The following is a 26,519-nucleotide window of genomic DNA, read 5'->3' as shown; positions in this document are numbered from 1 at the left end:
AGTCGATTTTCGATTATTAACGATTCTCGATTACCGATTATTGATTTTCCATTTCACAACAGTAAACGAAAATACACTAGATCAACATGTGATTATATTAGCAGCAGCAACATTTTGGTATTAATTGCACTTTTTATTTGTTTGATATTCATTGAAAATATAATGATGGTTAGTGAGGACATGCAAACATGCTTGTTGTCTACTACTTAGGCAACTCATTATCTTTACATTTATTAACTTTAATTTTTTTTCCAAAAGCAATTTTGTTGCATTATAATGCAAATGCACCTGGTTCTATTAATTGACAGCATTAAAATGTATTTTGTGATTTCCTTCAATTGAAAATATTTGAAGCAAGTTTGGGGGACTTGAAGGGCACCCGATTCAGAGAATCACCTAGAAATTCAAAAGAACAGCATTTATCTGAAATGGAAAGCTTTTGTAACATTAAACAATACCGTTCAAATGTTTGGAGTCGGTAAGAATTTTTATTTAATTTTTTGGACAAAAGAAAAAAGAAATCTATACTTTTATTCATCAAGGATAAGTTAAGTTGATCAAAAGTTAAAGTACAAGACATTTATAATGTTACAAATCGATTATCTGAATCTTTTGTGTGTGACTATAAATAATTTGCTTTAAAAGTACAAATTAATGACCCATAAAGAATTAATGCACAATATATTTTATTAACATAACATTACAAAGAACGACCAGGAAAATAAATGTTTGCTTGAACTAGGAGCATACTTGTAGTAAATAAATAATATAACGACTGGTGCAGCCGAGTGTTTTTCCTCCTCTGGCTGGAAAGGTGTCATATGGCTTATCATATTTGTCGTGTTTCCGTCATTGGTTTTATTCCACAAAGCGTACAACTAGTGCGGCTCTTGTCCAGCTCCTTTCCCCCTTCAACTTCAGAAGCCAAAATATTTCCAGACGTCAGCTTTTAACCTAACAAGGAAAGTGTTGGATCTCGCGTGCCATCTCATCTCTGTTATGTGCATTGTGCACGCCAGTGACGCCACAGACGGTCCCGCCACTGCACTTCCGCGCTTCAGAGTTCCGTCTTTCGCGTTCCGTCAATATTACGTTATTATAAATACATATAATTTTTTTTTTTTGAAATCGATTTTTTGACATTTGTGAATCGATTCAGGATCGTCCACGTCCGCATCGCGATGCATCGCGAATCGATTTTTTTCCCCACCCCTAGTTTCCTGTCCCAAACACGCTTTATAACGATGTTTCCTGTGCCAAACACACTTTATAACGATGTTTCCTGTCCCAAACACGCTTTATAACGATGTTTCCTGTCCCAAACACGCTTTATAACGATGTTTCCTGTCCCAAACACGCTTTATAATGATGTTTCCTGTCCCAAACACGCTTTATAACGATGTTTCCTGTGCCAAACACACTTTATAACGATGTTTCCTGTCCCAAACACGCTTTATAACAATGTTTCCTGTCCCAAACACGCTTTAAAACGATGTTTCCTGTCCCAAAAGCACTTTATAATGATGTTTCCTGTCCCAAACACACTTTATAATGATGTTTCCTGTCCCAAACACACTTTATAATGATGTTTCCTGTCCCAAACACACTTTATAACTATGTTTCCTGTGCCAAACACACTTTATAATGATGTTTCCCGTCCCAAACACACTTTATAATGATGTTTCCCGTCCCAAACACACTTTATAATGATGTTTCCTGTCCCAAAAGCACTTTATAATGATGTTTCCTGTCCCAAACACACTTTATAATGATGTTTCCTGTCCCAAACACACTTTATAATGATGTTTCCTGTCCCAAACACACTTTATAATGATGTTTCCGGTCCCAAACACGCTTTATAACTATGTTTCCTGTGCCAAACACACTTTATAACGATGTTTCCTGTCCCAAACACGCTTTATAACGATGTTTCCTGTCCCAAACACACTTTATAATGATGTTTCCTGTCCCAAACACACTTTATAATGATGTTTCCTGTCCCAAACACACTTAATTACGATGTTTCCTGTCCCAAACACACTTAATAACGATGTTTCCTGTCCCAAACACACTTTATAACGATGTTTCCTGATGTAGCCGATATGTGTTCGTACAGTTCCAGGACTACTTTTATGGTTTAAGAACTACAAACATAAATCACACTACTTCACATCTTTAGTTTTTGAACTGAAATAACTGATAAGGAATCACAACTTACAACAAATTTAATATATATTAAATAAAAAGTTTATCATGACTATTGTTCACTACATAGTACTTTATATTATTATGATGGTGTACTTCTGGAAGCGGTGTGATGAGTGTGTATCAGTGTGAAAATATTGCATAAGTGTTTTTGTTTGTTTTTTTTGCAATAAAATGTAATTTTATAAATATTGTTTGTAGCCCTCAAACCGTATTCACTTTATAGCCCATAATCCTGTAGTTGTGGACAAATGTGGGCACAGATGACTTAGGTGTGATCCTAATTTTTATTTATTATAAACGTTACATCACTGTCTTCGATAAAGTTTTGTTTATCCATTTATGGTGTTTTTTTATTTTGGGATAATTTTGAATTTATTTACTTCAAAAAGTACCATATTTTCTATGTAAATTATGCTTATTTTTGTGTTTTATGCTTTTAACTACATTGAAATATCTTTCCAATAAGTCCTTAGAGCTAAAAGCTAAAGATGAAGTGACTTTGCCGTCACCTGGTGTCTTATTTTGGCTTATTTTAGAAAGCTCTAAATCACAGTTTTTCCCATTCATTTCTATGGGTGCCCATTTTTGACCCAAATACAAGATTACGTTTTTTTTTTCAAATTGTGTGTGTTCAGGAGGCAAACTTAGGAAAAGTAGCCAAGTCTTATACCGCTCAGAGTATTTTTTTCTTCAAAAAATCTAAACTATTTTGCTCACATTTGTCCAGAATACGGTTTAAGGGTTCAATACATTGTTTATCGGCTTCAATATATCAGCCACATTTTCTTATTGGGCCAATAACGCAAACATTAAAAATGAACATATATCGGCCGATATCGATATGGTGGAGATATATCGGGCATCCCTGACATTAATGTTCATCATTCAGTAGAGTTTCACAATATCGCAACACAAAAATTGCAGGTAAAAACCAAAACACAAAATTTGTTTGTGAGTAATTAAAAAAAAATAAAAAATACCAGTACTACATTAAACTACTGTATATAATGTATGATAACGCAGTGGGGCGATATGTGTGTGTGCTGATAATGCCAGATGTCTGATGTTCCCAGTAAAAGTGTCCGACATTATTATAAATATATCTAGTCAGAGACAGAGATCATCACATTCATCTACAATAATTCAGTGTTTTCATCTTCAGAATCATGAATATTGTTATTCTGGTGCCTCTGTTCGTCGGGTTTCAGCACCGACACTATTCATTCACACACACACTGCGATATCACATTCAGCATTTTCTGTTAATCTTTAATCATATGTCTGATGTTTGAGAAACATCGGCGCGTCGAGGCGTGTGCGATGCTGTATGATGACAGTCACCTGATAGTTGGGGTTGTCGATCATGGGCGGCTTCCACTTGCCCTTGTAGTTGGGGTTGTCGATCATGGGCCGCTCCCACGGGCCGCACCCGGGCGCCGTCTCACACACGGGGTTGGGGATCTGCGGCGCTTCCCACTCGCCGTCCATGTCCTCGTCCCTGAGGAACCACACGAGCTCGGGTCACATCTCCTGCTCAAGGCTATCATTATAAGATGCGCTTCTACAGATACTAGACACGCGACTTTCAAACGAGAGACTGGCCTATAGTTCTTTGAGCCTATATTAGGGGTTTCATACATGAGTCGCGATTCTCTCTTCTACCGAATTATATCAATTCACAAATTAAAAAAAAAAAATATTTTTTCTAAAGCGTTACACTTCTCGTCACAGGTTTCTTAGTTATTCATAGACGCCGTCTCACATATGATTCATTACTACACACACGGTTATGTCAAAGTTATGTGGAGTATTCACTGTAAACAGAGTGTGTGTGTGTGTGTGTGTGTCCTACTAATGAAGACAAATGGAGGAAATCAGTATATTAGATCTGTGCATTCATTCTTAAAGGGACAGCAGCCTCAAACTGTGGCCTTCACTTTCACCAAACACTCACTGCTTTTGACTCAATCACTTTCATATCTGTAATATGACTCAATGTATATTTAATTCATACAGGGAAGACTATAGTGTCTAATTCTACATTTGATTATTCAGTTTTGGTACGATTTCTTACCACATGTTAAATAAACCTACTCTACTGTACCTGAAAAACTGAGTTTAGTACATGTGTATATATATATATATAAGAAGAGTTCAGATGCAAAAGCCTCCAAGTGCCATTTGAAATTTTCTTCTAGAATGGTCATTTTTATCAAGCTTGTATATTTAAGTTCATTAATTTCACTTAAATGGCAATTCATAGGTAATCTTCATTGCCATTCAAGTCAAATTACTCAACTTAAATATATAAGCTGATAAAAATGATCATTCTAGAAGAAAATTTCAAGTGGCACTTGGAGGCTTTTGCATCTGAACTCTTCTTATATATATATATATATATATATATTATTTCTATTGTATTTGTCCTATTTTTTGTTCCTATTGTTGTATTGATTGCACATTATGATTGTAGTCAGCTTAAAGGACATCAGTTATATAATATTGGGTTGACTAAAATGGGAAGAAAAACTAAATAAATGTCAAGGTTCACACAGGATTGTTGTTCTTCTAGAGCTATTAAACGCTCTACCACAGTCACATAAGAAAAGCAACACAAAATACTAAACTACAAACAAATCTATGCACACCATATATAAATATATATATATATATTAGGGCTGTCAAACGATTAATCGCATCCAAAATAAAAGTTTGTGTTTACATAATATATGTGGGTGCACTGTGTATAATTATTTTATCTATATAAATGCACACACATCCTTGTATATATGTTTAAGAAATATTTTCAAGTATATACTGTACATAGATTTATATATAATTCATATGACATGTAAATATAAATATTTTATATACAAATAATATTTTTTTCTTAAATATACATGCATGTATGTGTATTTATATATATATAAAATAATTATACACAGTGCACCCACACATATTATGTAAACACAGACTTTTATTTTGGATGCGATTAATCGTTTGACAGCCCTAATATATATATATATATATCTGTATGTATGTGGATAAGTTGGACACATGTATATACATCTTCATATAAAGTTCTGGCCGATAATATTCACATTTTGCAACAAAATCAAAATGTTATAATAATTTGTCAAATAGTATTGCTTTACGAGAGTGCACTGGTACTACATATCCAACTTTTCAATAAAATGTATTAAATATTTTATTTTAATATATTCACAACACTAAAAAAGGCACTTTTTAATAATAATAATAATAATAATAATAATAAAAATAGCAATATTTAATTGTTTACATCAGTTTTCTCCAGAGCTGGGAAACGTAATATCTTGACAGAACAAACAAGTATTAAGTTTTGTCAGATTTTTAGCAATTGTGCATAAGACCAACGATCTTCATTAATATTACAGCGGTGTGTGTGTGTGTGTGTGTGGTGATGCTGCATTACCAGTCCTCCGGCTTCAGGGCCTCGGGGTCACTGATGTACTCCGGCTCCTCATCCAACCAGCCGTCGGGCTTCACCGCGTCCTCATCCGCGATCTTAGCAGGAGCCTCTTCATCCCTGACAAACACACACACACACACACACACACACATTGAGGAGGTGGATCCACAGCACAACACACTCACACTAGTGGAGCAACGGGTCACAGAATCACGGCTCGGATCATCTACGTTTTTTGAGCCACAGATTGAATCATATAAATATGTATCTTGTGTAACTTCGCTTTTCATTTATTACTAAAAGCTCACTTGAAGTGACACCACATCAATAACTGCTATCCTAACTAATAGTTCAAACATTATTAAAACAAGCGAACAGTCAGAAATAAGAACAAACACACAAATTACAAGCAGAGATGACACTAAAAGTCTAATATTAGTATTCAGGAACAGAGATTAATAATCAAGCCTGAATGTAAAATAACACTATTTTGTGGTATTTCACTGTAGAAATGAAATGTTTTGTTGTATTATGAACATTAATGACACACATCAATAGGAATATTAGGCTGACGTCACTCTCAAAGGAGAACTCCGGCGAACAATGAACCTTTGGTCTAATAAAACATCTGTACATAGTAGACCGTTCTCTGAGATTTGTTTTCATGATTATCAAATGTAAAGAGTTTTATTTCTAAAAACTGTTTAGCTTATAACGCCAGCATATGGGGCATAGAGTAATGAAAATAGAAATCAAAGTGGAAGTGGCATGTCTCTATATAAATAGTCTCTGGTACAGTCCATAGACACGGATCACCTGCACACACACACACACACACACACTCACCAGTCCTCAGGTTTGGCCGCGTCGGGGTCCTGGATCTTGGGTCTCTCGTCCCAGTCCTCCGGCTTCTGGTCGTCGGGGTCCTCGATCTCGGCGGGGGGGTTTACGGCGGGAGTGACATCACTCAGCAGACTCCCGCTGTTCACCACCGTCTGGTCGATCAGGATCTCGAAACTGTTGTCCGGGTTCAGCACTGCAGGAGAGAACACACACTTCAGACGGTTTGCTTCAGCACGAGCCGGTCTGGTTCAGTTACACACATGTACAGTAGCGGGTTCAGGTGTGTGTGTGTGTGTTACCCAGTGTGTAGAGGTGCGTCTTCTTGTCGGTGTAGTACGCGCGCAGGTCAGCGTCGGGCTTCTTGGCGTGCTTCTCCTCAAACTCGCCGGTTTTGGGGTTCTTGTGTCTGAAGATGAAGTGCAGCTTGTAATCCTCTCCACACTTATCAGGCCCGAACATGATGGTGTACGGCGTCTTGTCCACGAACTGCGCCTGCACACACACACACACAGCCTATGATCAGTATGGGGTCACCACTACACACCAGATCAGCTGCTCATGTGACCGCCGATGGTAAATCACTCTCATAAAACTGATTTTTTGACTATAATCTGCCACGGGTCGTCTTTAATATGAGGTCCGAGACCCCGCGCTGCACACGAGCATGACAGCTTTTAGACAGACGTTTTTGTCCTCTATGGATCTGTGTAACGGGCGCACAAGGGTCACGCCGCATCGCTAGTCCTGCTCTTCTGTCCTCACAGCATTTAAGACAGGGTATCTGCACATTTTTAACAGCAAATTTAATGACTTTTAAGACCTTTTTAAGTCCTCTAAAAGGCAAATTTAAGACAAAAAAAAAGGAAAATGTTCAGCACGACACGACAGTGTTAATTTTGGCAGCCATTTTTGTTTTAGTCTTCAGATGAAAAAGCTTATTGGTCTTAGTCACATTTTGGTAATACTGTCTTTCATAGTTTTAGTCTAGTTTTAGTTGACGAAAAGTCATTGCATTTTTTGTCAACTTTTAGTCAAACTTCAGTTACCGACATTAATTTTGGTAGCTATTTTATATGTAGTCTTTAGACAAAAAAAATGACATTATAATTTTTCGCTTTAGGCCAATTCAATTAAGCTCATGGAGACATTTGAATCAAGATAACAAGCTGACTCTTTAGCAGTAGCATTTGTGCAATTCTACATATCCCTGTTCCTCAGTTCAGTGGTTATCCAATTTTTTATAATACCGTAACCCCTCTCGCACTCAGACTGCCGTCACAACTTCTCCATTTAGGGACAATATCTGCCCCTTTTAATCGATTTTTTTCCAGTTAATTTTTTTCACCTGTATAAACACTTTAATAAAATAAATAACGCTTTAAATAAAACAATGTTCAATAAATATCCAATGATGTTAAAAACCAAGTGATACTTTTAAATGTTAAATTAAAATCGCCAGTAGGTGGCGGTAAGTCACTGTCTTTATGAGCGAGTCATTCGTTCATCAGTAACAAACATGGGAACAAAGCAAGTGTCTGTATTTATGAACGGGTCATTGAATTCGAATCACCGCTGTGTGCTGCAGTGGCTTTCGTTGCAAAACAGCAATAATATGATCAACATTAAAAACACTGCTGGATATCAGCCTGTATTGATCGCAGATTTAGTCGCACAAACAGCTCGTGACAGAATAAAGACCAACTGAGTGACACTTTAATTAATTTAAGTAGATAATCTCAAATGAAGATCACTGAACTCCAGATACTTGTCTGTTTTCAGATCACCAGCGCTTCTTCAGCAGTGGAGAGCATGGTTGCCAGATACTATTGACAAAACCGGGTAGAAAACATGTTCTTTTAACAGAAAAGCTGTGACTGGGGATTTAATTGTTTCAATCTGGCAACCAAGCATGAACGCTCGTAAACGCAGTCTGTAAATAAAACAAAGAAACGGATGACGAGTCGGACAAGAAATTTAAGGTCCGTCCGTGAAATTTAAGACTTCCTTATCGGAAATTTCAGATTTTAAGACATTTTCAGGCCTTAAAAAGCGAAAATTTTATTTAAGACGTTTTAAGACTTTTTAAGGACCCGCGGGGACCCTGTTAAGAGCTACGCCGAAACCGCCGTGAGGACCGGAGTCGAGATCTGTGTGAACGCAAACGCGTCCCGCGACCGGTGCCAGGATGGGGAGCTAGTCACACCGGGATGGATGCCGCCGCGCGACTGTCGCTCTTAGAAGAAGGTTTACGTTGGCCATCGCCAGGGACATCAGAGAGGCGGAGCTCTGTCATCCGCTAGCCCGCGGGGTGGAGCCGGATGCATGCGCTAGCGAACATGTTTCAATCCTGACGTCACGTGTCTTTACGGGGGGTGTGTGTGTGTGTGAGAACATCCCGTAAAGAGCCGTTGCAATATGAATATTGCGATGTATAGATTTGGGATATTTGGATATATAGTGCAGCCCTAATCATCACACACACACATGACCTCACCAGGTCCAGGTCCGGCGTCTGGGACAGCAGCTTCACATACGCCCCGCCACAGTCGATGCCCGTCTGGAAGTTCACCTCGTACCTGAGCACACACACACACACACACTGCATTAACTGTCTTCATAAGCACATGCCATGCTCAGGAGATATCCATGTACTGTAACGTTGAACACAAAAGCAGGACTCTGATTGGTGGATTTCTCCACCCGCGGCGCCAGTACTCACTGCAGGATCAGGGGCTTGGTGTCGAAGGTGAAAGGTCGCAGGAGGAGACCGGAGATGGCGTGATGCTTGGCTTTGGACTTCAACACCAGGCCTTTGTCTCCGGGCAGTTTAGTGTTCTGCATCTCCTCAACCTCCCATTTCCCTACACACACACACACACACACACACACACACACACACACACAGCAAAAGTGTGTTTGTTAAGGGCAGCTAACCATCTACACACGTTCAGTCTGACACACTGTTCTGGGATGTGCTTTTGTTACTCACAGGTTGAGTGTTTAGTTATTGTATTAGTTTCATCATCGAGACACATTAATGTGTTCAATTAAACCTGATCTTACCATCATACTTGGCTATCTCCTCGTCGATGCCGTCCTTCTTGGCCTGAGACAGAACCCACCTAGACGGACCACAGAATTAATACTCATATAAATGCTGTTCTTCTGAACTCTCTATTCTTTAAAGAATCCTGAATGAAATGCATCACGGTTCCAGTTTTCAACATTAATAATCACATGTTTCTTGATCACACTGGGATAATATGCAACAATATTATTGTTTGAACAGCTGTAATATATATTAATAACAAATATACTCTTTATGTTGTGAGGATGACGGACATCTTACCCCTGAAGTGTTCCTTTATCAAACGATTCCGCAAAGTAGTGTTCTCCCATCGGCTCCGGGGCTTTATACGTCACCTTCGGGACACACGAGGGAGATGTTAACAGTTACTCTCGGTCATATATATATATTGAAGAGTTCAGATGCAAAAGCCTCTAAATGCCATTTTAAATTTTCTTCTAGAATGATCATTTTTATCAAGCTAGTATATTTAAGTTCAGTAATTTCACTTAAATGGCAATGAAGATTACCTATTAATTGTTATTTAAGTGAAATTACTGAACTTAAATATACAAGTTTGATAAAAATCATCATTAAAGAAGAAAATTTCAAATGGCATTTAGAGGCTTTTGCATCTGAACTCTTCATATATATATATCGTATCACATATAGCATATACATACATACTACCGGTCAACAAAAGTTTTAGATCAGTAAGATTTTTGATGTTTTTAAATTTAGTCTCTTCTGCTCACCAAGGCTGCTTTATTTGATGAAAAAAGACACAGTAATATTGTGAAATATTATTACAATTTAAAATGACTTTTCTATTTTAATATATTTTAAAATGTAATTTGAAAGCTGAATTTTCAACATCATTAGTGTTGCTGATTACACATCACATGATCCTTCAGAAATCACTCTAATATGCTGATTTTATGCGCAAAAAACAGAAATTATTTTCAATGTTGAAAACAGTCGTGTACAATTTTTTCCCCCCAAAATTCTATGATGAATAGAACGTTCAAAAGAACAGCATTTATTTAAAATATAATCTTTTCTAACATTATAAATGTCTTTACTGTAACTTTTGATCAATTTAACTCATCCTTGATGAATAAAAGTATTTTCTAATTTCTTTCCCCCCAAAAATAAAAAATAAAATCTTACTGACCCCAAACTTTTGAATGGTAGTGATTAATGTTACAAAAGCTCAATTCTGTTCTTTTGAACTTTCTATTCATCAAAGAATCCTGAAACAAAAATGTAAAAAACAGTTTTCAACATGGATAATAATCATAAATGTTTCTTGAGCATCATATTATAATCATTTCTGTAGGATCATGTGACACTGAAGACTGGAGTAATGATGCTGTAAATTCAGCTTTGATCACAGGAATAAATTACACTTCACTATATATTCACATAGAAAACCGCTGTTTTAAATTGTAATAATATTTCACAATATTACTGTTTTTTGTGTATTTTTTAACAAATATTTACAGCCTTGGTGAGCTGAAGAGACTTCTTTTAAAAACATAAAAAATCTTACCGGTCTAAAACTTATATAAAACCTATATATATATATATATATATATATATGTGTGTGTGTGTGTTTATATTATAAAACCAGTGTTTCCTCTAGGATTTTTCCAAGCTGTGGGGGCAGGCCCATTTCCCCGGTGGGGGGGCCTTGTCTCCCCAAAGTATTATAATCGATCATGCGCATCCCGTGTGCAGAATGATAAACTTGAAGCAACACCAAGTCACAGCAAGCAATGCTTCACATTGAAAAGAACATAGCAAAGGGATTATATCCACGGCCGCATTAACCATAGGGCTAGGCGGGGCTTAAGCCCCGGGGCCCAAGCAAGGAGGGGGCCCGTGATTGGCTGTGGAGCAGATACTGCAAGCCATCTGATTACCAAAGCCTTACCACGCAACGTCCCCCACAAATTATCCCTGTTATTTAGTTGCACTTTGCCTTATATTCCATGCATTATCATGGAATCATTATCATTAATAGAGACGTTCGCAAAGACCCGCCTTTTTTAGGTACTATGTGACGGACGGGCCACGAGCCAGGCGGCTCTCGCGAGTCACGCACATCATGTTCTCATGCACTCACGCAGTGAAAAATACTTCGCGGGGCAAAGACTAACGTTACACCGAGTGATTACGAGAGAGAGTTCAGAGCAGCTTACTGTTGATATGAAACAAAGTCTCAACTTTCAAATATTGTCATTTAAGTAATTTAAACATTACCGTTTTCAAGTTCATGTCCACCGACTGACAGCTTTGTTGTCGGACAAAGTTGCGTATTCGGCGTTATGATTGGCCAGGCCACCTGTCAATCAAACCCCCTAGGCATGCAGGGCCAACGGCTCTGAGCAGGGCATGGTAAATTGAAACGTCAGGTTTTAATTTGATATGACAAATATATTTATTCTATATTTAACTTGTGAACACCGACCTGCTGCTGCACGTAGGCCTATAGATGATTGCTGCCTGCGCCTTATTAGAATAGGTTATATATCAACCAATAAATCGCCTTTACTCTTCTCTTCATTCTAGTCTATTCTTAAAACACAGCGTCATCATCGACCCCACAAACTTTCGGTAAGTTTGAATATTAACTTGATGGATGTATAATTTTGCTTTTTGTGTTTAATTAAACTCTATATTCGCCTAAAGGACTGGCGATAATATATCCGGTAGAAATATTTAAATTTTGCTGCGCCATCATGATGTAAGTTTATCATTTAAACGCGTTTTTAAACGTTGTGGTTTGGATACAAAATATTTCAAACTGCTCAGGCACAGTGAGCAGCGGGAGAATTTATTTTGTAAATGCTGGTTTTGAGACCAAGGTGAACCATAGACTGTGGTGAACTTGAGACGGTTTTGCACAGCGCACTTGAATCCGACTCTGAGGTCTCAAAGTGACAGACGCTGCTAATAAAGCTGCTGTCGCCATGTGTGTCAATAATGTTAATCAAACATCAGAAAGAAAGTAATTTACTGCATTTGACTGAATTACTTTTGCAAAATTAACAAGAATGAATGTTGAATTTGTAGTGAAAACCATGTATTGTATATGTGATTACTTTATATAATATTATTCAGTGCTTTAAGTTTTTCATAGGTCGATTTATTGTGCCTTTGTTCTATTTTAATTTGTGACTCTTGTCATCAGTAAGCTTGAGATTATTTTCTTAAGCTACTATTATTTTTTGGTGATATTGAAATTGGTCACAATAATTATGAAATTTTAGTCAATACATTTTGATATGATAAAAAAATCATGTTAAAAGTAACATAACTTAACTGTGAAGTATATCATGGATAAAATGACTCGTAGGCTATAATAATATAACATTTAGCTCATGTAGTTGGTGACCTAAAGTGGTGGGGGGGGGGCCCTGCAGTAACTCATAGCCCCGGGGCCCAGTGAGCTCTTAATACGGCCCTGATTATATCTATAATATGCTTAGTAGGGCTGGACGATTTGGGGAAAATGTCATATTGCCATTGCAATTACTGAGGTCAATATTGCAATTGTGATTTGCGATTCCGATATAATAAAATGGTTTCATGAGTCCAACTTGCTTGGTTCTAAAGTAAAATGCACACACAGATTAGTGATCATTCTGTGTATTAATGTTTATTTCTCAACTCAAACTACAGATAACAACTAAATGATTGATAACACCTATAATGATCAATAAACCATCAACCAAACCATCATTACAGTGAAAGCTATCAACTTTTTTTTTAAATTATTAGGCTAAAAAAAAAAAAAACTTTTAAATTAAGTGAACTTCAAAGAATCCCCACATAAACCCATAATAAAAACCATATTTACCTGTGCCCTTCCTGTTTTAACAGGTAGGATACAGAAATTGAATAAAGTTATCAAATAGTCTGTGCTGCATGAATTATAAATTATATATAGAATAATCCTTATTAAAGCTACAAAAGTTCTTTAGTCAAGATCAGTGAGTAATTTTCTAATTTCCCTTCTTTGATTAACTTTACTGACAGAACGCTTTATTCGCTGCTGGCCCTTTAAGAGCACCCGTTGCCGAGACGCGGATCTCACATGCGCCTCATAGCACAACTCTTTTTGTCCATAAGACTTTTCTTACGTTATGAAGGTACTCGACAAAACGACATTTTGGCATAATTGTGTGTGTTATTGTTCGTTCAAGCTCGAAAGAGAACTGTATTCTGGCACGCGTCAGTGCATGCGCATTATGGCGCGCGTCTTTCTGCGAGTCTCATTTAGGGCATTCACAGGCAGCTTTTCAGTTCTTGTCGTGCAAAATGCGAAAAGGCATTTGCACGAATAAGAGCAGGATCGTGTAACACTAGTCAAAGGATGACAAAAAAGAAGAGATGCTGCGTTAATAGCCCTAATTTGTTTATTTCGTATAAAATCGCGGCATTTTGCGTTATATAATTGCATAGGTTTGAGATCGCTATTACGATTGCGATATGATTAATCGTGCAGCACTAATGCTTAGTGTATTCTATATGCAACAGTTTTTTGAGCCTTTTCTTTTAACAGTTTTAAATTTCAGTGCGCATGAAGAACAATAGCACTCTCTCGACTCCATGCTGTAATCTTACATAAAGGGAATGTGAAAGGTATGGGCAATAAACTCCACTCCAGCAAGATAAAGTCATTTTATGAAAACCATATACCTTTATGCTTTATCTACAAATGAAGTATAATAATGGGAATATTGACCTTGAAGAGAGTGTCGTCGTGTCGCAAACGAACGCGACGCGCTGTGTGAATTCTGAATGGAGAATGACTGAGGCGAGATGACTTCCCGTTAACTTTAACTTAGCGACTAAAAAAAATTACACATTATGCAACGACTTTAGAAGTCTTGGAATATAGGGTGAAAACTTGATTGTGCTTTACAAAGTTTTTTATGCCTTTAGTGGGGCTTAACAAAATAACATAATACTATGCAGAATATCGGACGTCACTGAGAAGCTGTAGCCGTGGCGGGAGGATTTTAAGTGTGGCGGCCCGCCACGGGAGAATGAATGTAGAGGAAACACTGAAAACACAACATTTGAGAAAACCGTGTTGAAGGAAGGAAATAAATCTGGATTGAAGTAAATTTTTATATGAACTGGCCCTTTAAGTGACTTGATGAATGATTGGCAGATCAAACACCTCAACCAATCACGGACCGTCTCTGCTTCACTCAACAGAACAAAAGGAGGAGTTCACTATTAGGATTAATTTACTGACGATTTACTCGCCCACACGTTATCTAAGATGTTCACGTCTTTCTTCAGGGGAACAGAAATGAAGATTTTTGATAGGGGTGTGCAAAAAAAAAAAAAAATCGATTCACATTTGAATCGCGATTCAATCTTTACCGATTCAGAATCGATTCATTGAATTCCAAAAATCGATTCATATATATAGGCTATATTTTTTAATGGCGTGCAGGGGCGGAGTGGCAATCGGGTGAGTCGGGACTTTTACCGGTGGTCCGGTAGTGTTTCTATGGTTTCGAGGGCCGGTCTGATAAATAGTTATTGTTATAGTTACTGGAGAAAGACGATGTGGTGTGGGCGAGTAGGTGAACTCCTTCATGAGGGCGGCTGCAGGACTCATGGGCTAACGCTGTTACCGTGGGGACCGGTGGTGCGGTCGGGGCCGTCGGCTCCTCTTCCTCCAGCTCTTCCTCATGCATGTCGTCGATGGCATCTTCCACGTCCATGTCCATGTCGTCGGCCTCGTCCTGAGCGCTCACGTGACCCGCGAGGAGCGCACACACACTCAGAGACACCAGCGCCACACACAACCGCATCTTCAGCTCCATAGTCTGCACACAAGATCACACAGGCCTCTTATAACCAGTATAACCACAGCTTTATTTCCACAGCGCTTCATACAGAACAGAGCCATACGAACACGGATAACAGGAAAACTACACAAACATTAGTCGTAGCGAGTCTACTATCCAATAAACACAAACTTGGTTTCATGTTAAAAAAGCACAAAGCCTACCTGATTCACTTTCAAATGAATCAAGACTCAGAGAATCAAATGATCTCTAATGAATCACTGAACACATCAGGACTCCTCATTAGCAGGACATATGAAGTGAACTTCACCGTTTCAGATGTTAAGCTTTGGCACTAAGTGTTCCTCGAGGCTCACTCATGAACCGAATCTTCAGAGCAAGTCTGCAAAACTACAAGCGCTTTACACTCTGCCTGCTATTGTAAAAAAAACTTTTTTGCAAAAATAATTTGTTCACATCCGTGTGTAGTTTGGGGTGTGTGGATAATCATGTGATGTTTGTAGGGCTGTGAAACGATTAATCGCATCCAAAATAAAAGTTTGTTTACAACATGTGTGTGTAGAGTGTATAATTAATATATATATATATATACATACATACACACACACACACATGCATGTATATATTTGAGAAAAATGTGTTCTTAATATATCAAATATATATATATATATTAATGTATAATTTATATTTTGTATAAATATATATCAAGTATATACATGAAATATTTAATAAAATATATACATGCATGTGCGTTTATATATATATTATATATATATATATATATATATATATATTAGGGCTGGGTAATAAATATCGATTTCTCGATATTAATCGATTCTCATTTTTTTGAACCGATATCGATTCTTAAGTCTCAAGAATCGATTAGTCATCCTGTTTCATTTGAATGAATGGGACATTGTAATCGCGGCTGCGCGCATCCAAAAAATCACAATAATCTTTGTCCTTTGTTACTATTGATATGAAACAAAGTCTCAATTTTCAAATTACGTCCATTTTCTTTAGAAGTTCAAAAACATAAATAACGTTTTGTCGCTGTGGCGTGAGATCGCTCTGGAGAAGCAGCAGCGCTGATCTCTCTTCCGGCTTAATAATACCAGTCACAGCGCCAAATAAACATGAACGAGCATCTGAAAGTGTGTTAAAGATAGAGTAAAACTTATCGAAATCCGTATCATGTCACATTGATTCGCTCAATCAGTGTTTCAACCGTGGAAAGACATCAGTTAAACAGCTTGTAATCAATGTATCGTCATATTTACCTCAGAAAACCCACATAAACTCGTTAGTCAGCGAGAAAAAATAACTCTAGAGAGGAGCATTTTGCTAAATATATACACTATATTACATATGCATTATAATCTGAATGTTCTTCAATATTTAATGCATATTTGAATAAATCTGGCAAGTTTTTATGACAGCCACCATTTAAATGTCTATATTTCATATAATCTTCTTACTATAAAAATAAATAAAAGTGTAATTTAAGTGATTCATTCATTATTACCTTCATATTAGGCTAATGAAGCCTATAGGCTACAACTAGACTCTCATAGTTTACAGCATTAGTTAAGAGATTTGATTCCCTTGAGAAAAATGGCCATTTATTGTAACTGATATCCAAAATAATCGATATTGAATCGAAATCGAATCGAATTGTGAAATTTGTCTCAATACCCAGCCCTAATATATATATATATATAAAAATAATTACACACACACATGTTGTAAACAAAAATTTGTATTTTGGATGCGATTAATCGTTTCACAGCCCTAGATGTTTGCATGTAGAGTTACACTGCACAAAAATAGCATTTTTAGAAGTTGTTACTATAGTTTTGAATGAAGCATTTGGTTATGAAAGAGATGTGTGACGTTTTGCATGTAGTGTGTGTGTGTGTGTGTGTATGTAAAGTTTGGAGAAAAGAGAGCAACAGTTTCCAGTAATCCCTCATGGAGAACTGACGGCAGCAGAAGTCCACACACACACACACACACACACACACTATATGGTCTTAGAGACGCATGCCGCACACGACAGCGACACAGGCCTGCGGTTGCCATCCCATAGTGCCTGTGACTCTAGTCGCCACGGCGACAGCAGGGAGGCGGAACCCTGCAGCATCAGCCCCTTTTCTTTAATAAGGTTTACCACAATCAGATTACACAAACAACCAGTGCGCACACACACACACACACACTCCTCTGCACTTCACCAGAGCATGTGTTCCTGCTGGACAGAGCAGTCGTTTCTCCTTACAGCATCATTACAACTGACGAACAGGAGCCGGTCTAAGTACTCTAACGACCAATACGAGCTCAATCTCAGTGCAGTCTCCAGTGTGTGTGTGTGTGTGTGTGTGTGTGCGCTCAGGGGCATCTGAAGCCCTCATCAGGGTGCTGTTGTTAAACACACACACACCACTTTGCTAATGAGCTCAACACACTCAGGATTACTCACACACTGAACCTGTGCAGCGACATCACCATGGCACACAAAACACAACACACACACACACACTCATCCAGCCTTGTTGTTGATGAGGGATGAGTGAAGCTACAATAAAATGATTATTTAAAAGCATTAATTGAGGATCACAAATAACAAATATTTAGTTAATTTAGAGATTTTTAGAGTGAATGATTCAACGACTCGCTCAAAGTCTTCACTAGTTTCATAATGGACGAATCAACGTTTTTCCCCGTCTACTGGTGTAACGAGGCAATCGCAGGGCTGGGAGAGATAAACCATCACTTTTGATAGATAAACGTCAGATTTCCTTTGAGTTTAAAGGCAGATTTTTGCTCATAAGTGAAAACAGATCGTTAATTGTGACTCGTTATCGGCAGAACAGGACACACTTCACGGTTTTGAATTCTTTACACTTTTCCAGTCATTTATAGCGGTTTCATTTTGCATTTGGTGTATAAATATTATACTAAACATTTAATCAAACTCATCATCGATTTATCGAGGAAAATTAAATCATTATCGTTTCATCTGAACTATAAACTTGTATACCCCAGCGCTTCTGTGATAATATGAACTATTATAAGACTGTGATGTTGGAAAGACTGTCAGTGAAGCGGTTTCATATCTACACATGACGACGGCTCTGGATCAGGACACACATCTGAACTCTCCTGTGATTAAAGCTTTAATAGACGTAAGAGACGAACCGCTGTCATTTAGGAATAAGATCGAGTGTGTGTCTGAATCTAGATTGCAGCTCTGGGCCGTTGGTTATTTTGCATGGAAGTGTGGATCATAAACGCTGGCGGGGAAAGAGTTAAACCTCACTGAACTGACCCGAGAAACTCGCTCGAAGCTGATGTTTCAGAACAGGACACTTGAGTTGAGGATCTCTGGGGTAGCACAGCGAGTGTGTGTGTGTGGGGTCGGGGGTCACAGGACCCAGTCCTGACCCATCTGTTGCTCATCTGTGGGGGAAGAGCGATTACACCACACCAGCCCTCCACCATTAGCATTGAGAAGCTAATCTGCAGAGGACATTAGCATGAGCTAATTGTGATTAATTTGTGAATATTTTAAATGTTTAATAAAGGGACAAAAAGTCATAAATATCTGAAAACTTGTCAATATATATATATATATATTAGGGTGTGTGCTGTATATAATTATTTTGTATATATATAAATACCTATGCATGCATGCATTTAAGAATTATTTGCGCTTAAATTCTGTATATATACATAAATAGATAATCTATATTATATAAATATTTTATATATGAATAACACATTTTCTTAAATATATACATGCATGTGTGTGTATTTATATATACAAAATAATTATACACAGCACACACAAATATATCATATACACAGACTTTTATTTTGGATGCGATTAATCGCAATGAATTTTTGCACAGCCCTAATATATACAGTATATATATATATATATATATATTATTAAACATTTAAAATATTCACAAATTAATATGGAGAAAAAAAGTAGATTTTACTAGTTTTCTAATATATAATATTAATAATAATATTTAATTTTTTTTTTTTTTGCGCAGCATTTGGTGTAGGCCTACATACAGGTCAAACTAAAATGTTGGTATTCAACTTTGCATTTTAAAACTACAACAACTTCATTTTTCAATTACAGGTTAAATAATAGTTTCAGTGCAAACTGTTCAGAGGGCTTTAAACGACTCCAGACGATGAATAAGGGTCTTATCAAGCCAAACGATCACTCATTTAATAAATATATAATAATTTTACGTTTTATAAGCTCAAATGTTCGCCTTGCTCTGTTCTGTCATGACTCTCCTGTTCATCAAAATAAACAAATCTTTCATTTGGTTCCATTCAAACAAATCAAACAAACGAGTCATTTGGTTCATTCAACAAATGAAATGACTCGAAAAAAGATTTGTTCATTTTGATGAACGAGTTCGAACAGGAGAGTCGAGCAAGGCGAGCATTTGAGCTTATATTTATTTATTAAATGAGCGATCGTTTCGCTTGATAAGACCCTTATTCATCGTCTGGAGTCGTTTAAAGCCCTTTGAACAGTTTGCACTGAAACTGTCTTTTGGACCTTGAACCGTTTGGACCCCATTGAAGTCCATTATATGGAGAAAATCCTGGAATGTTTTCATCAAAAACCTTAATTTCTTTTCGACTGAAGAAAGAAAGACATGGACATTTTGGATGACATGGGGCTGAGGAAATGATCAGCAAAAGTTTTTTAAAAGTGAACTACTCCTTTAAGCTCAAAAAAACGACACTAAAGAGAACTTAGTTAATGTGTCTTTAGTGTCCGCGCTCAGGAAAGCTCAAACCAGAAAAGCATTAGAGTACACTGGCACATCTTTAACCGGGGCATATCACGTAAATCTGACTTTCCCCGTGTGTAAGTGCTGTAATCGGGTCCCTGCGCTTCTAACAACACAGACACATGAAGAGAGGAACCCAGTGAGCCTTTCTCTGCGGGCGAGTCCAAATTAAGCCGATCAGATTTCCCTCAGGAAGAGGATCTTATTATAATATTCCCGGCTGTTAATCTGCACGTTCACACACACGGCACGACATTCGGTTCTGTGAGCGCCAAACGAGGAAAGTTCTAACGCAACAGCTCATTTGCATTTAAAGAGACACACACACACACACACAACCAGTGTGTTTTTGCTCACACCCAAAAACGGGCAAATTTGACAAGCTATAATAAACGATCTGATATTCTGAGCTGAAGCTTCAGACACATTCTGGGGGAAAGCACAGATTTATATTAGGCTACATTTGGTGAAAAGGGGCGTATCATCACCTTTAAAACGCATGCTTCCAGACTTGATCTCCATATTGACACTGATTCTGGACAATTGTACATTATATTGGTTGATTAACACACAGCGCTTGTTGGGGTGCGTTCACCCAACAGTGAACACACACAGGGTTAAGCCTCTTTACACTCGACTGCACACACAGATCTATGCTCGAGTCGATGGGGGAAGGTACCACAGGCCTTCACACACACACACAACCTTCCCAGGGTGCACCAGTGAGGCGTGACTCGATGCCTTGAGCAGGACACAGGCCGTAAAAGTGAATAGATAAAGCCCTGTAGATAATTGGCATGACCCCGTTCATAGAGGAACAGTGTCGCACTTCTAGAAAGAGTATGTCATCCTCGGGTTAAAGATATAGGTCAAAGTTGAGCCAGAATCTGAAAACACAGTTACATGTTAACAAGGGGTCATGGCAAACACTTCCTTGCTGGTGTGAATTGCATGATTTCCCTCACACACACACACACGGAAATAAGACGACTTGAGTTTTAATCAGACCAAACCTCATTAAGTCTGTCTCGCGTGACCTTCTCCCCAACAGGCCGGAAGTGACGGGTTAACTGACATGTGCTGCTCTAGTTTAGCCGGTTTGGCTGTTCCGTGTTGTATCCCACAGTCGTGCTTTCCAGAAACATCCATGCATTCCCTCAAACTGAAAGCAAAAGACTGTGGAGTGATATTTGATCACTGTGTGCGGGACTAATCGATATGAACTGGCTCTATTACACCTGCATCCAACTTCAGACACAAATACAGGTTTCTGTGCAGACGCGAGTGTTCAGGGGAGATGAACTAGCCCAAGCCTCACATATAATGATTAACAGCGCATATAACGTTATCACATCAGTCGGCGCTTGCTCGACTAACTTCTAAATCTCTGTCAGCAGCAACATTATACATTATACACGAGCACAGCTTTCATCTTACTCCTCTCACGATCAAATCACACTCTTAATGACACGAAACAGGTTTCAATGGTGAGTTCTGGTTTCTTGACATGACACCTAACGTACAACTGTTAGCTTAGCGGCTAGCTGACCAACTAGCCTTTAGGTAACGCACTTACTCCTTTTTACCCTGCATATAACCCCGCTCTCTTGCAAAAAAACATCGTTAAAACGCTCTGCAGGTGAGCAGAAAGGCACACAGGTGTGTAAAGCTAGTGTTTGAGGTGTGGTGTTACTCACCCGTGCTCACTGATACAGCTCTCCGCCTGCGACTACAGCGCGTCACGTGTGGCTGTGGACGATGAATCCCCACACACAGGCCCCGCCTCCCGTACGATCCGATTGGCCGCTGAGTTCAGCGTGGGCACGCCTCTTAGAGCGTGCGCGATGATGATTGGGCAGATTTGACGTCTGTCACAGACTATGGGCTCCGCCTCCGACCTGCACCTCGTGGACGCCGCTGATTGGCCGAGGCGTACACGGAAATACACGCTCATTGGACACATCACAGCTGAAGCGAAAGAGATGACGGATTTAATGTTGAGCTTTCAAAAATGTTATATTCAGTATTTATTTCTCACTAATGACATGCCTTATCATAAGGAATATTATTTAATCTATCTGATAGTACTAATATCTACATTTAGTGCATAGGCTACATGTAAAAATGTGGGTAATGAGCATTTTTAGTAAGTATTTTATATTTACATTTAGACGCTTTAATCCAAAGCGATTTAAAAATTAGGACTAAATTAAAGCGAGTCATCGTGAAGAGGCAAAACCAACGCAAGAAATACAGTGCAGGCATTTATCAGTCAGATAAGCTAGACGAGGGAGCGTTAAGGGTTAAAATTGAATATATAACTTTTTATTGAACTTTAATTCTATCTTTTGATTTTATTTTATATTTTGTTCGCTTATTTTGTTTATAAACATACCTTTTTGGTTGTATTTGTAAGTCTTTAAAACAAAAGCATAAAAAAAGAAAGAAAAATATGAGTAGGCTAATTTTCATAAAACAATCAAACACCCGCAGCTCCCCTACATGCCGGAGTGTTAACATTACACTTTATAGCATTGACAATTTGCGACGAAATGTGTTTGTCATAAAGGCTTCTGCCTGTTTGAATTTAATAAAATTATGTTTAGACAAATGTTATGCTTTCTTTTCTCTTTTGAGGATGATTGTGTCTAATACACAGAGAGCTACTTAATTCTCGAGTAATTGTGAATTGACAGTATGTAATATAATCATTAACATCACCAGCAATAGTAACCTGACTTCCATTGTATAGATATAATAATAATATTAAAACCATTAAATCTTCATCCCTTAAAGGGACAGTTCACCTTCATCATTTGAGTTGTTTCAAACCTGAATTTTCTGAACACAAAAGAAGATATTTTGAAAAACAGTTGATGGACCTTCCATAGTATTAGAAAGATAGTAGAATAAGAAACTCATTCAGTGTTCATCTGTGTGGAAACACTGGTATATTGAGATGTAAGTTCCACAGTTGTGTGTGTGTGTGTGTGAGTGTGGTGTTCAGGACACACCTGTGTTTCAGGTGAGCATCAGCATCATCATCATCATCATCAGTGGTGAGACCGGTATGGCGAGGCGTTTACTGTAAACACATGTAATGAGAGAAACTGCTGGAGGGTCAAAGGCATTCAGATACAAGCGACTCGATTCTCATTAATATATATTAGGATATGCTTGCTCACACACTAGGGGTGAGCGAGTAAAAACCTAAACATATTTATCAGTAGCTTTAATTAGAAATCTTTAAGTTAAATTTACTTGGAATATGGAATTAAGTAAACTTTACAAAAAATAAGTAATTTTAACTTTTAGCTAGTAAAAGGTTGATTAATATCAATTTCCTTTGCCTTTGTATTACATTTCACTAAAACAATAATCTTGAATTTTATTAGTCATTTATATGTGCTTTACTTAGATCATCTAAGTAATTTATATATACATCATGTCAGACATTAAGCCTCATGTGAATGCAAACACCTCAAGGTAGACAATACACAATGGCATGATGGGTCGTTTTTGTGTTTGAATGTGTAAATTTGAACAAAAAAATTTACTCGAAATGTCTCAAAATCGCAATTTACTAATACTACTGACAACAAAAATCAATGATAAAACAGTGTAAATACAGCTGGAAACCAGTGAAAAATGAGCCTCATTAATTATTCAAGGTCCAGTGCATGATGGGAACCCCAGTATCAGAAAAAGTTGAGTAATTTTTACTTAATTTTATTGAGTTGATATTTACACTTTCATTTCTACTGGCTTGAATTAAGTACTGATATGTAATTTACTTCGTTTTTTAAATTCTTGTCTGAGCTAACTTTTTCAAGTAAATTACATTGGGTTTTTTCACTAGTATTTACTTCACCAAAAAATATTTTTTTTTACACACATGCATGACGAAACTTAAACTACTTGCTGCCATATCAACACTAGAGGGAAAAACTACAGATATCACTGCACATTTTTTTATCCATAGCACTAGTAAATTTCTTACCCATGTTAAATTTCTTTTGTGTGTGTGTGTGTGTGTGTTTATTTAAAATTAGACAAATCTGGTATTATTTTAATCTAATATATGTAATTTAACAGGTGAGATAGTTGTTTAATGCGGATCTAACAGCAGAAACACTCGCAGGTTTAAACCGGCCGGGGCATGTTGTCACACTGCGTTACCATGAGCCCCTGTTAGAACTATATTATATTCTATACTTTTATTATTGAGAAACCATGAGAAAAATGTGAATATAGACTGAGAGTCAATGTTCAGAAATTATATTCTCATGTTTTGAACTGTATAGCTGTGTTCCACAGTGTTTGTTGTCAAACTCAAAAATGTGTTTATTTTAAATGATTAAAAATCATTTATTTTATATATTATTATTTAATATTTTATTTTATAATTATTTTATTTGAAAAGTTAATTGTATTTTATTGAGATCAAATTTGAGTTCGTCTTGTATATTATTTTATTAGATGAGATATAATATTTGAATCTGTCATGTGGTCACTCACCTATGGGGCATGTTGTCACATTCACTTCCATTCTTTAAATCAAGAAAAATGTATAGTACACTCTAAACATAAATACACTGAACTAGACATGTTAAATGACTAAGTAGATTTGCACAAACTGTAAAGACTTTCTCTCCTCAAGTCAAGTTTGGACTTTGAATTTATTCAAATTACATGTTAATCTGAGTTCATGGATGGACAAACGAAGCCGTCGCGACTTACGTGACTAATGACGTCGCAGCGATGCTGAGAGTCACGTGACGTTCTCTTAATCTTTATTTCTCTCTTTCTTTAGTTTCTTCTGCTCCAGATCTCCTCTAACACTCAGTGCTGTGATACCGAAGTGTTGGGATAAATTACAGGGGTGAAACATACGGGTTTTTTTTTTCAGCAGCATCATTATTTTATTATTAAATTTGTAGATCTAGTGAAATCTGTTTCAGTGGCCGCTCAAAAATGGCAAAAGCACTTACAATTCATCTTCATACTTATTTCATACCTCAGAATGAAAATTTCCTGAATTTACTCTCCCCAATGCCATCCAAGATGTTCACCTCGTTCTTTCTTCAGTGGATTTTTTTTTTGTTTTTTTTGAGGAAAACATTTCAGGATTTTTCTCCACACAATGGACTTCAATTGCAACCAACATGTTGAAGTCCGAATCAATGCAGTTTCAAAGGGCTTTGGAGAGCTGCACACGCTGCTCGACCCCAGCCAGCTGAGGAACTTATGACGCCTTATTCACGGCAGCGCCATCTTTGATTTTTAATGAGAACGAAAGCGAGGCTGTGAGGGATAGACTTGCATCTCTTCAATGGGCTGTACTGTTATTTAATGTGTTTTCGGATTGTTCTGCTCATGAAACACTGGAAAAATATCTTTCCAAGAAATGTCAGTTGACAAAAAACTCCCGACAATGTAAGCTGTGGAAAATTGTAAGTAATCTAGCCGCTTTATTCAGCTTTTTACAGCGGTTGCCATTGGTAACACGGTAAGTCTATCCCTCACAGACTCAGTTTCATACCTGTCATGGCGCTGCTCTGAATAAGGTCCAGGGTCATATCTATAGCGAAACCATCGGTCATTTAAAAAAAGAATCATATACTTTTTAACCACAATTGTTCGTCTTGTGGTGGTCGGCAACGCACCAGGCATTATCACGTTGGAAACGTAATTAATTAAACATAAATAAACGTAATAAACGTAATTTTTTCACGTTGTTTTTTATAACAATAATAATAATAATAATAATAATAATAAATTAAAACAAAGATGTCAGACGATTTTGAAGTAAATCTCCCTTCCCTGGCTTTTTGAACCGGAGTAGGCTACACATAGGGAGTACACAGACAAATAACAGACTAGAAGGTAAAGTGGGACACTTTTTGGTAAATTGAATTTTAAACAACCCAGTTAGAATGTATTCAAATTGTATGTGTTTTGTTTAAATAGATTGTAATTAAGGTCATTATGGTGAATTTGCCCCAATTTATGTATTTATTAACAAACTGTTCATCTTTAAACAACATCTGACACCCTCTTCAGCAAACTGGAAGCACTCAGGTTGAGTGGGACACTTTGTTAGGGAAAGTGGGACACTATTTTATGGTTAAAATGAACATGAAAAATACAACCCCCAATTCCAATGAAGTTGCGATGTTGTATAAAACCGTAAAACGTAAATAAAACCAGAATACATGCATTGAAAATGTATGCGCATTATGAAGCGCAAAATACAACAATGGAGACGATCAATTCAATCAATTAAT

The 26,519-nt window shown here is 37.4% G+C and overlaps 1 protein-coding gene across 1 annotated transcript in view; it reads right to left on the bottom strand.

Moving 5' to 3' along the window:
• The window catches only part of canx (calnexin), a 31,494-nt gene extending 9,446 nt beyond the window's left edge, over nucleotides 1–22,048 (bottom strand). Inside the window, exons 1-10 of the mRNA XM_039653733.2 lie at nucleotides 21,930–22,048; nucleotides 15,230–15,424; nucleotides 9,852–9,925; nucleotides 9,566–9,624; nucleotides 9,222–9,363; nucleotides 8,997–9,078; nucleotides 6,802–6,994; nucleotides 6,506–6,695; nucleotides 5,663–5,776; nucleotides 3,550–3,706 (exon numbers count right to left, since the gene is read on the bottom strand). Coding sequence (XP_039509667.2) covers nucleotides 3,550–3,706; nucleotides 5,663–5,776; nucleotides 6,506–6,695; nucleotides 6,802–6,994; nucleotides 8,997–9,078; nucleotides 9,222–9,363; nucleotides 9,566–9,624; nucleotides 9,852–9,925; nucleotides 15,230–15,421 — 1,203 coding nt within the window. The 5' untranslated portion in view covers nucleotides 15,422–15,424; nucleotides 21,930–22,048. The remainder of the gene's footprint in view (nucleotides 1–3,549; nucleotides 3,707–5,662; nucleotides 5,777–6,505; nucleotides 6,696–6,801; nucleotides 6,995–8,996; nucleotides 9,079–9,221; nucleotides 9,364–9,565; nucleotides 9,625–9,851; nucleotides 9,926–15,229; nucleotides 15,425–21,929) is intronic.
• Nucleotides 22,049–26,519: the final 4,471 nt, after the last annotated feature.

This window comes from Pimephales promelas, chromosome 9 (genome assembly GCF_988280905.1).
Source record: "Pimephales promelas chromosome 9, fPimPro1.hap1.1, whole genome shotgun sequence".
NCBI lineage: Eukaryota > Metazoa > Chordata > Actinopteri > Cypriniformes > Leuciscidae > Pimephales > Pimephales promelas.
This window is presented reverse-complemented; position numbering and strand designations above follow the sequence as displayed.